Source organism: Schistocerca americana, chromosome X (assembly GCF_021461395.2).
Source record: "Schistocerca americana isolate TAMUIC-IGC-003095 chromosome X, iqSchAmer2.1, whole genome shotgun sequence".
NCBI classification, from domain to species: domain Eukaryota; kingdom Metazoa; phylum Arthropoda; class Insecta; order Orthoptera; family Acrididae; genus Schistocerca; species Schistocerca americana.
Window position 1 is genome coordinate 957,723,864 of NC_060130.1, and position 12,778 is coordinate 957,736,641.

Here is a 12,778-nt window from a genome sequence, read left to right on the forward strand (position 1 = left end):
ATTTAAGTGTCAGGAAGTCATTTCTGAAAGCATTTGTATGGAGTGTAGCCATGTATGGAAGTGAAACATGGACGATAAATAGTTTGGACAAGAAGAGAATAGAAGCATTCGAAATGTGGTGCTACAGAAGAATGCTGAAGATTAGATGGGTAGATCACATAACTAATGAGGAAGTATTGAACAGGATTGGGGACAAGAGAAGTTTGTGGCACAACTTGACTAGAAGAAGTGATCAGTTGGTAGGACATGTTCTGAGGCATCAAGGGATCACCAATTTGGTATTGGAGGGCAGCGTGGAGGGTAAAAATCGTAGAGGGAGACCAAGAGATGAATACACTAAGCTGATTCAGAAGGATGTAGATTGCAGTAGGTACTGGGAGATGGAGAAGCTTGCACAGGATAGAGTAGCATGGAGAGCTGCATCAAACCAGTCTCAGGACTGAAGACCACAACAACAACAACATTTTGTCCATTTTGCTATTTTTAATTGTTGAAGAGTGTGAATTCCTCCTGCTCCTCACCCTCTCCCCCCTCTCTCTCCAGAACTATCATGTATTATTTTGCTTGTAGTGTAGCATATAGTTCTGTCAGCAGTGATAGGGCTGAATGTCTGTCATAGGTTCTCCTCTACGAATCCAATCACAGAGAGTGAATAACGTTAAAGTTAGACGGCTGGTGTGTAGGTTGGTGTGTTTCTAATGTTTTTGTGTTGAGATTCAAGGTGTTTCACATATTTATTAACTTGACTGTTTCATTAGTTGCAAACTAACAACATGTATACGTTGCCATCAAAACAATGACAAATTCTGTATACACTGTGTGCGTATCTTTCCAGTGATGGCCGGTACATAAGTGAGCCATTTATGGAACTGCCTTCGAGAAAGGAACTTCCTGACTATTATAAAATCATAAGGCGGCCTCTCGATATTAAAAAGCTTAAGCAAAGGATTGAAGATAACAAGGTGTGTATTGCGGAACAATTGTTTCCTGTTTATAGTTGCTTCTCTTATAAGTAATTATAATAATTATTTTCAGTTTCTTTTGTATTACTTTCCAACAGGATTAGGTTCCTTTATCTCTTGAATCTGTTTATGTAACTACATCCTGGACAGAATTGCTGCTACTAGTCTAGAATTATGCCACAGTGATTGTGTTTATAAATGGAATTTTCTTGAAATTATACAGTAAGACTTGAGAAAGTAATTTGTAAAAATGGTAGAATGCATTTATGATCCATTTGGAAAATTATGATTACATTTTGTGTTTATTATTGTGGTTTTTTTCAGTATGTGTCTATGAATGATCTAGCTAAAGATTTTATACTGATGTGCCGTAATGCCCAGAAATACAATGAAGAAGGTTCATTGATTTATGAAGATTCTATTGTTCTTGAAAGAGTGTTCACTGTGGCAAGACAGCGAATGGAATCTGGTGACTGCAGTACTACACAAGTAAAACACGAAGATAATGATATTGGTAATGGATCTTTATACTCGATGAGCGTTCCTAACTAAGTAAGTTTCTGTAATAATAGTTAGTCATAACAAAACTACCAGGAGCCCTGCTAGTGCATGATGGAGTATTTTGGTAACTCGCTTTATTCATTTTACCAGCTTATCTATTTGGAACGGATTGCCCAGAGCTTGAACTAGAATTGATTGTTAGTTCTTCCAAACTATTTTTTGTGGACACAGCTGCATTGTAGTTTCTGTCTGAACATATAGATGTTCATTGTGAAATGAGACATCACTGTGTAGAATATAGACTGTGACTCCACTTGAAACTAGATTACATGGTGAAGAATGAATTGACATTGAAATAACATTCCATTGTTATTGCTAAGACATGAACTGCAATAGAAAAAGAGAGTGGACCAATATATGTGCGGAAATAAATTCAGATTGCAGAGGAATCTCAATTGCAGATGGAGAAAGCTGTGCAGAACAATCAATCTGTTTTTCATTTGAGTAATCATCCACAATGTTGTAGTTCCTTGTAAGGCTGCAGCCTACTTTTTTCTTTTCTTTTTGCATGTTTGCGGCATATTGGGACACACATTTCACAATGCTGAATTTGTGATAGCTAGATTATTTCATTCGTATTGTACCTTGCATTCTGTAGTGTAGGATTAGGATTAGTAGAAAGGAAGCTTCGCTTGCAATTTTCTGTGCAGACAGTATTACGAGGGTGGTCCCGTAAGTACCTGCCCCTACAAAGAAAACACACAAATTTTGGGAAAAAAGTATTTATTTTTCAACTTAGTTCGATACCCTTTTTATAATGAAAACTGTCTTACTCCTCAAAATAGTCCTTAACTGCAGACATCGCGCCTTCATTTGTTGGAAATCTTCGACTACCAAGCCATTTTTTCAAGTTTGGGAACAGAAAATAATCGGAGGGTGCATGAGGTAGCAATTTAAACTTTAATTCATTAATTTTGGCCATTGCAATAAGGGACTTGGGAGCTGGTGCATTGTCCTGTAGAAACACTTTCTTCTTGGCCAAATGCGGCTGTTTCTGCATGATTTTTTTGCCCATACATTGCAATAAGTTTGCATAATACTCGCTGTTGATAGTTTTTCATTTTTTAAGGTAGTCAATGAAAATTATCCCATGCGCATCCCAAAAACTGATGCCATGACCTTGCATGCAGATGAAACGGTCTTTGCCTTTTTTTGAGTTGGTTCTCCAATTTGTGCCGATTGGTTTCAGTGTTCTTTTGTCTCGGGGAGTGAAGGGTCCAGTGAAGTGGTGGACCCGTGTTTCATCCGTGGTTATGTAACGACGCAAAAAATCAGCTTTGTTGCTGAGAAACTTTGCTAAACACTCAATTGAAATGTCTTCATGTCACTGTTTTTGCTTGAGTGTGAGCAAACACGGCACAAACCTTGCACACAGTTTTCTCATGCCCAAATTGTCAGATACCACACTTTATGAATGGCTGGCCGGAGTGGCCGTGCGGTTCTAGGTGCTACAGTCTATAGCCGAGCGACTGCTACAGTCGCAGGTTCAAATCCTGCCTCAGGCATGGATGTGTGTGTTGTCCTTAGGTTAGTTAGGTTTAATTAGTTCTAAGTTCTAGGCGAATGATGACCTCAGAAGTTAAGTCCCATAGTGCTCAGAGCCATTTGAACCATTTGAACTTTATGAATGCATACTATGTCTACTAGCTCGTGCACTTTCAGTCAACGATCATCTAGTACCGCTTTGTGGATATTCTTCACCATTTCTGGAGTAGTCACCTCATTTGGTGCAACATTACGATGCTCGCCTTGGCAGCTTGTACAGCCTCATTTAAACTCAGCTACCAAATATTTTACTGTTGTCAGTGAAGGAGCAGACTATCCCGAAGTAGAATCTAGCTCAGCTTTAATATTGATAGCACTGAGGCCTTTCCAAAAAAAAAAAAAAAAAAAAAAAAAAAATTGTATCAGATAACGATGACCAATTTTCTCCATTTTCACAAGTTCACACTCAATGTTCACTATTGGTGGCTGCAAACAAATACTAAACAATGTGGCATCTTCAGACTTGAAACATATGCTTCATAGATTGTATACTTTCTAATCTAGAGATATTTTTCAACAGCGACTGCTATCTCTCGGTCAGGCTGGGTACTTACAGGACTACCCTTGTATGTATATGTTGTGTGCTTGCTTCTGAACATTTTCATGAACTTAGCCAAGTACATGTCTACATATACATGTACAGCTACATGGATACTTTGAAAATTACACTTATATGCCTGGCAAAGGGCTCATTGAACTACATTCACAATAATTCTCCATTATTCCACTCTCGAATAGTGCCCAGGCAGAAAAAAATAAACACCTATATCTTCCCGTGTGAGCTCTGATTTCACAAATTTTATTACGGTGATGGTTTCTCCCTATGTAGGTCGTCATCAGCAAAATACTTTCACATTCGGAGGAGAAATTTGGTGATTGAGATTGCAGTGCAATGTAAAACGCCTTCGTTTTAGTGGTGTCCATCCCAGCTCCTGTATCATGTCTGTGACACTCTCCCCCCCCTGTTTTGTGATAATACAAAATGTGCTGCTGCTCTTTGAACTTTCTTGATGTACTCTGTTAATCCTATCCAGTAAGGATCCAAGACCATGCAGCAGTACTCCAAAAGAGGACGAACAAGCATGGTGTAGGCAGTCTCTTTAATAGATCTGACATTCTCTAAGTGTTACGCCAATAAAGTGCAGTGTCTGGTTTGCGTTGTCCAAACAATTTTCTGTGTGTTCTTTCCAATTTAAATTGTCCGTAATTGTAATTCCTAGGTACTTAGCTGAATGTATGGCCTTAAGATTCGGTCCGGAACCGCACTGCTGCTACTGTCGCAGGTTCGAATCCTGCCTCGGGCATGGATGTGTGTGATGTCCTTATGCTAGTTAAGTTTAAGTAGTTCTATTTCTAGGGGACTAATGACCTCAGATGTTCAGTCCCATAGTGCTCAGAGCCATTTTGGCCTTAAGATTAAGACTGATTTATCATGTAACCAAAGTTTAATGCATTCCTTTTAGCACTCATGTCGATTACCTTGCACTTTTCATTATTTACGGTCAATTGCCAATTTTTGCACCATTCAGATATCTTTTCTAAATCATTTTGCAATTTATTTTGATCTTATGATGAGTTTACTAGGTAATAAATGACTACATCATCTGCAAACAACCTAAGGCGGCTGTTCAGATTGTCTCCTAAATCATTTATGTTCATAAGGAACTGCAGAGGGCTTATAACAGTACCTTGGGGGATGCCACGAATCAGTTTTGTTTTACACAATGACTTTCCAATTACTATGAACTTTGACCTTTCTGACAGGAAATCACAGATCCAGTCACATAACTGAGACGATATTCCATAAGCACGCAATTTCACTAAAAGCCACTTGTGTGGTACAGTGTCAGAAGCCTTTTGGAAATCTACGGAATCAATTTGAAATCCCTTGTCAATAGCACTTAACACTTGATGTGTGTAGAGAGCAAGTTGTGTTTTACAAGAATGATGTTTTCTAAGTCTGTGTTGACTGTGTGACAATAGACCATTTTCTTAAAGGTAATGCATAATGTTCAGACAAACTATATGTTCCAAAATCCTGCTGCATATCGATGTTAATAATACAGGCCTGTAACTTAATTGATCACTCCTACTACCTTTCTTGAGTATTGGTGTGACCTGTGCAACTTTCCAGTCTTTGGGTATGGCTCTTTCATCGAGCGACCAGTTGTGTATGATTGTTAAGTATGGAGCTATTGCATCAGCATACTCTGAAAGGAATCTAATTGGTATACAGTCTGGACCAGAATACTTGCTTGTATTAAGTGATTAAGTTGTTGCACTACTCCAAGGATATCTACTTCTAAGTTACTCATGGTGGCAGCTGTTCTTGGTTCAAATACTGGAATATTTATTTCATCTTCTTTGGTGAAGAAATTTCAGAGGGCTGTGTTTAGTAACTCTGCTTTCACAGCACTGTCGTTGATAGTACACTCCTGGAAATTGAAATAAGAACACCGTGAATTCATTGTCCCAGGAAGGGGAAACTTTATTGACACATTCCTGTGGTCAGATACATCACATGATCACACTGACAGAACCACAGGCACATAGACACAGGCAACAGAGCATGCACAATGTCGGCACTAGTACAGTGTATATCCACCTTTCGCAGCAATGCAGGCTGCTATTCTCCCATGGAGACGATCGTAGAGATGCTGGATGTAGTCCTGTGGAACGGCTTGCCATGCCATTTCCACCTGGCGCCTCAGTTGGACCAGCGTTCGTGCTGGACGTGCAGACCGTGTGAGATGACGCTTCATCCAGTCCCAAACATGCTCAATGGGGGACAGATCCGGAGATCTTGCTGGCCAGGGTAGTTGACTTACACCTTCTAGAGCACGTTTGGTGGCACGGGATACATGCAGACGTGCATTGTCCTGTTGGAACAGCAAGTTCCCTTGCCGGTCTAGGAATGGTAGAACGATGGGTTCGATGACGGTTTGGATGTACCGTGCACTATTCAGTGTCCCCTCGACGATCACCAGTGGTGTACGGCCAGTGTAGGAGATCGCTCCCCACACCATGATGCCGGGTGTTGGCCCTGTGTGCCTCGGTCGTATGCAGTCCTGATTGTGGCGCTCACCTGCACGGCGCCAAACATGCATACGACCATCATTGGCACCAAGGCAGAAGCGACTCTCATCGCTGAAGAGGACACGTCTCCATTCGTCCCTCCATTCACGCCTGTCGCGACACCACTGGAGGCGGGCTGCACGATGTTGGGGCGTGAGCGGAAGACGGCCTAACGGTGTGCGGGATGTAGCCCAGCTTCATGGAGATGGTTGCGAATGGTCCTCGCCGATACCCCAGGAGCAACAGTGTCCCTAATTTGCTGGGAAGTGGCGGTGCAGTCCCCTACGGCACTGCGTAGGATCCTACGGTCTTGGCGTGCATCCGTGCGTCGCTGCGGTCCGGTCCCAGGTCGACGGGCACGTGCACCTTCCGCCGACCACTGGCGACAACATCGATGTACTGTGGAGACCTCACGCCCCACGTGTTGAGCAATTCGGCGGTACGTCCACCCGGCCTCCTGCATGCCCACTATACGCCCTCGCTCAAAGTCCGTCAACTGCACATACGGTTCACGTCCACGCTGTCGCGGCATGCTACCAGTGTTAAAGACTGCGATGGAGCTCCGTATGCCACGGCAAACTGGCTGACACTGACGGCGGCAGTGCACAAATGCTGCGCAGCTAGCGCCATTCGACGGCCAACACCGCGGTTCCTGGTGTGTCCGCTGTGCCGTGCGTGTGATCATTGCTTGTACAGCCCTCTCGCAGTGTCCGGAGCAAGTATGGTGGGTCTGACACACCGGTGTCAATGTGTTCTTTTTTCCATTTCCAGGAGTGTATTTCCATTACTAGCATGCATAGAAGGCAGTGATTGTGTCTTTCCACTAGCGTACTTTACACATGACCAGAATCTCTTTGAATTTTCTGCCAAGTTTTGAGAAAAAGCTTCATTGTTGAAAGTATTATTAGCATCTCCCATTGATGTCAGTGCTAAATTTCGAGCTTCTGGCCAATCTTGGAGATTTTGCATTCATTTAAATTTGGCATGCTTTTTTCTTTGTTCCTGCAACAGTGTTCTGACCCATTTTGTCTACCAAGGGGATCAGCTCGGTTGTTTGTTAATTTATTTGGTGTAAATCTCTCAATTGCTGTCAATACTATTTCTCTGAATTCGAGCCCCATTTGGTCTACACTTACATTGTTAATTTGGAAGGAGTGGTGAATTTTTATCTGCTATTTGGATAGGTATATTTTTCGTTTCGTTTTGGAGGATTTGGGAGTTACAATATTCAGTCTCATGATGATAACCCTGTGTTCATTAATCTCTATATCTAATGATTATAAAGAATCCACGTCGATTGCAAATACAATATTCGCAATCAAAGCATATTCTTTATAATCATTAAATTATTTACAATTGCTGATGCGGTGCAATGTTAAAAGTTCTCAATCCCTATATCCATTTTGATGCTCGTTATTAGCTCAAGATTATATGTTGCTAAGAGGTAAAGTGTGTTTTCACAACCGTTTACTATTCATGTAAGCTCATGAACGAATTGCTCAAAATAATTTTCGGAGAATGCATTTAGTACAATTTCGGGTGATGTTTTACATGTACTGTGGATTTAAACATGTATTGTTGACAATATATTGAGGGTAAATTAAAGTCACCACAAACTATAATTGTATGAGTTGGGTATGTCTTTGAAATTAAACTGAAGTTTTCTTTGAAACTTTCAGCATTTATATCATCTGAGTTGGGAAGTCAGTAACAGGGTCCAATTATTATTTTATTCCGGTGGCCAAGAATGATCTCTGCCCATATTAAGTGCTTCAATTTTGCTACGAGGTAAACTACTTCTAACAGCAACCAATGCGCCACTGTTTAGCCTATCCTTTTGGCACACCATTAGTTTCTTCACAAAAGTTTCAGCTGGATTTAACCCCAGCTTTAGCCAGCATTCAGTGCCTATAACGATTTGAGCATCAGTACTGTCTATTAGTGCACGGAGCTCTGGTACTTTCCCAACACAGAGACGACAGTTTACAACTGTTACACTGGTGGTTCCCATATATACCGTATTTACTCGAATCTAAGCCGCACTTTTTTTCCGGTTTTTGTAATCCAAAAAACCGCCTGCAGCTTAGAATCGAGTGCAAAGTCAGCGGAAGTTCTGAAAAATGTTGGTAGGTGCCGCCACAACTAACTTCTGCCATCCAATATATGTAGCTCTACAACAGGCATGTCTTGCAGGCACAAAGATAAATACTGGCGCCAAAACCTCTTCGTCAGTAAATAAATTTTAAAAAAAAGTAGAAAACGAGCTTTTTTCTCCGCCCCGAGTTTCGACCACTGCACTTTCATACAATATCCAACGAAGTAAATAGAAATTTCGTATTGTTCATCTTCTAGCAGCATTTCAATGTACTATGAAAATCCGACTGGCAAGACTGGAGTGTTTGTCAATATGGGAAACTTTACGTCCTGAATTTTTTCCTACCTGTGAGAAGAGATAATTGCTACTAGGAACTTTTATGAATTGTGAATCACATGCAGTATTCTCTTCGCCATAAGGATAATACGAATATAAACATTTTGCCATGTATTCTTTCGTGTTTGCTGCTGTCTCATTTAAATCCTGTCTGCCTAATAAACTACGAAACTAGAGCGAGAGCACAGCAAACCCGGAAGAATACACAAATCATGTCATGTTTATATTCGTATTATTCTTATGCCTAATAGTGATACAGTCAGAAATGAAGCACGGGAATTGACTAGATTTTTAAATCTAAGATGACTCTAATTTCTGTGCAGAATATAATGTACTAAAGAGGCTACATCCTTCCGACTCTGCTTAGTGCATTCATCTCTTGGTCTCCCTCTACGATTTTTACCCTCCACACTGCCCTGCAATACTAAATTGGTGATCCCTTGATGCCTCAGAACATGTCCTACCAACTGATCGCTTCTTCTAGTCAAGTTGTGCCACAAACTTCTCTTGTCCCCAATCCTGTTCAATACCTCCTCATTAGTTATGTGATCTACCCATCTAATCTTCAGCAGTCTTCTGTAGCACCACATTTCGAAAGCTTCTATTCTCTTCTTGTCCAAACTATTTATCGTCCATGTTTCACTTCCATACATGGCTACACTCCATACAAATACTTTCAGAAACGACTTCCTGACACTTAAATGAATACTCGATGTTAACAAATTTCTCTTCTTCAGAAACGCTTTTCTTGCCATTGCCATTCTACATTTTATATCCTCTCTACTTCGACCATCATCAGTTATTTTGCTCCCCAAATAGCAAAACTCCTTTACTACTTTAAGTGTCTCATTTCCTAATCTAATACCCTCAACATCACCTGACTTAATTTGACTACATTCCATTATCCACGTTTTGCTTTTGTTGATGTTCATCTTATATCCTCCCTTCAAGACACTGTCCATTCCGTTCAACTGCTTTTCTAAGGCCTTTGCTGTCTCTGACAGAATTACAATGTCATCGGCGAACCTCAAAGTTTTTATTTCTTCTCCATGGATTTTAACACCTACTCCGAATTTTCCTTTTGTTTCCTTTACTGCTTGCTCAATACACAGATTGAATAACATCGGGGAGAGACTACAACCCTGTCCCACTCCCTTCCCAACCACCGCTTTCCTTTCATACCCCTCGACTCTTATAACTGCCTTGTGGTTTCTGTACAAATTGTAAATAGCCTTTCACTCCCTCTATTTTACCCCTGCCACCTTTAGAATTTGAAAGAGAGTATTCCAGTCAACATTGTCATTGATGTAGGTTTGCCTTTCCTTAATCTTTCTTCTAAGATAAGTCGTAAGGTCAGTATTGCCTCACGTGTTCCAATATTTCTACAGAATCCAAACTGATCTTCCCCGAAGTTGGCTTCTACTAGTTTTTCCATTCGTCTGTAAAGAATCTGCGTTAGTATTTTGCAGCTGTGACTTATTAAACTGATAGTTCGGTAATTTTCACCTCTGTCAACATGCTTTCTTTGGGATTGGAATTATTATATTATTCTTGAAGTCTGACGGTATTTCACATGTCTCATATGTCTTGCTCACCAGATGGTAGAGTTTTGTCAGGACTGGCTCTCCCAAGGCCGTCAGTAGTTCTAATGGAATGTTGTCTACTCCCAGGGCCTTGTTTCGACTCAAGTCTTTCAGTGCTCTGTCAAACTCTTCACGCAGTATTGTATCTCCCATTTCATCTTCATCTACATCCTCTTCCATTTCCATAATATTGTCCTCAAGTACATCGTCCTTGTATAGACCCTCTATATACTCCTTCCCCCTTTCTGCTTTCCCTTCTTTGTTTAGAACTGGGTTTCCGTCTGAGCTCTTGATATTCATACAAGTGGCTCTCTTTTCTCCAAAGGTCTCTTCAGTTTTCCTGTAGTAGGCAGTATCTATCTTACTCCTAGTGAGATAAGCGTCTGCATCCTTACATTTTTCCTCTAGCTATCCCTGCTTAGCCATTTTGCACTTCCTGTCGATATCATTTTTGAGATGTTTGTATTCCTTTTTTCCTGCTTCATTTACTGCATTTTTATATTTTCTCCCTTCATCAATTAAATTCAATATATCTTCTGTTACCCAAGGATTTCTACTAGCCCTTATCTTTTTACCTACTTGATCCTCTGCTGCCTTCACTACTTCATCCCTCAGAGCTACCCATTCTTCTTGTACTGTGTTTCTTTCCCCCATTCCTGTCAATTGTTCCCTTATGCTCTTCCTGAAACTCTGTACAACCTCTGGTTTAGTCAGTTTATCCAGGTCCCATCTCCTTAAATTCCCACGTTTTTGCAGTTTCTTTAGTTTCAATCTACAGTTCATAACCAATAGATTGTGGTCAGAGTCCACAGCTACCCCTGGAAATGACTTACAATTTAAAACCTGGTTCCTGAATCTCTGTCTTACCATTATATAATCTATCTGATACCTTCTAGTATCCCCAGGATTCTTCCATGCATACAACCTTCTTTTATGATTATTGAACCAAGTGTTAGCTATGATTAAGTTATGCTCTGTGCAAAATTCTACCAGATGGCTTCCTCTTTCATTTCTTACCCCCAATCCGTATTCACCTACTATGTTTCCTTCTCTCCCTTTTCCTACCCTCGAATTCCAGTCACCCATGACTATTAAATTTTCGTCTCCCTTCACTACCTGAATAATTTCTTTTATCTCATCATACATTTCATCAATTTCTTCTTCATCTGCAGAGCTAGTTGGCATATAAACTTGTAATACTGTAGTAGGTGTGGGCTTCGTGTCTATCTTGGACACAATAATGCGTTCACTATGCTGTTTGTAGTAGCTTACCCGCACTCCTATTTTTTTATTCATTATTAAACCTACTCCTGCATTACCCCTACTTGACTTTGTATTTATAACCCTGTATTCACCTGACCAAAAGTCTTGTACCTCCTGCCACCGAACTTCACTAATTCCCACTATATCTAACTTTAACCTATCCATTTCCCTTTTTAAATTTTCTAACCTGCCTGCCCGATTAAGGGATCTGACATTCCACACTCGATCTGTAGAACGTCAGTTTTCTTTCTCCTGATAACGACGTTCTCTTGAGTAGTCCCTGCCCGAAGATCCGAATGGGGGACTATTTTACCTCCGGAATATTTTACCCAAGAAGATGCCATCATCATTTAACCATACAGTAAAGCTGCATGCCCTCAGGAAAAATGATGGCTGTAGTTTCCCCTTGCTTTCAGCCGTTCGCAGTACCAGCACAGCAAGGCCGTTGAGGTTAGTGTTACAAGGTCAGATCAGTCAATCGTCCAGACTGTTGCCACTGCAACTACTGAAAAGGCTGCTGCCCTTCTTCAGGAAACAGGAAGGTATGTTCTCGAAACTTCAACAAAAGCCCGTACCGAGCTACTGTGCGTCTCTCCTGCAGAGTCTTCCACTGGAGTTTATCTGTCATCTCTGTAACGCTTCCGCGATTACTGAATGGTCCTGTAACAAAGTGCGCTGCTCTCCGTTGGTATGGATCCCACACCGGTGAGCAGTATTCAAGCAGTGGGCAAACAAGTGTACTGTAACCTACTTCTTTTGTTTTCGCACTGCATTTCCTTAGGATTCTTCCAATGAATCTGTCTGGCACGTGCTTTACCAATGATTAATTTTATGTGGTCATTCCATTTTAAATCACTCCTAATGCCTACTCCCAGATAATTTATGGAATTAACTGCTTCCAGTTGCTGACCTGCTAAATTGTAGCTAAATGATAAAGGATCTTTCGTTCTATGTATTCACAGCACATTACACTTGTCCACATTGAGATTCAACTGCCATTCCCTGCACCATGCATCAATTCGTTGCAGATCCTCCTGCTTTTCAGTACAATTTTCCATTGTTACAACCTCTCAATATACTACAGCATCATCCGCAAAAAGCCTCAGTGAACTTCTGATGTTATCCACAAGGTCATTTATATATATTGTGAATAGCAACGGTCCTACGACACTCCCCTGCGGCACACCTGCAATCACTCATATCTCGGAAGACTTAACTCCATTGAGAATGACATGCACCTGTAGAGATCAGTTCAGATATCTGTGTTGTGATATATTTTATGAATTACTGGTGTAATTGATCATCTTTTCCTTCCCAAACTGCTCCTTCAAGAGCATGAGCTGGTGGCAATGGCTCAA

At 40.9% G+C, this 12,778-nt stretch overlaps 1 protein-coding gene across 1 annotated transcript in view; it reads left to right on the forward strand.

Annotated features, from left to right (window-relative positions):
* The window catches only part of LOC124555269 (ATP-dependent helicase brm-like), a 188,619-nt gene that overhangs the window by 169,605 nt on the left and 6,236 nt on the right, over nucleotides 1–12,778 (forward strand). Inside the window, exons 21-22 of the mRNA XM_047129138.1 lie at nucleotides 836–962; nucleotides 1,287–1,476. Coding sequence (XP_046985094.1) covers nucleotides 836–962; nucleotides 1,287–1,476 — 317 coding nt within the window. The remainder of the gene's footprint in view (nucleotides 1–835; nucleotides 963–1,286; nucleotides 1,477–12,778) is intronic.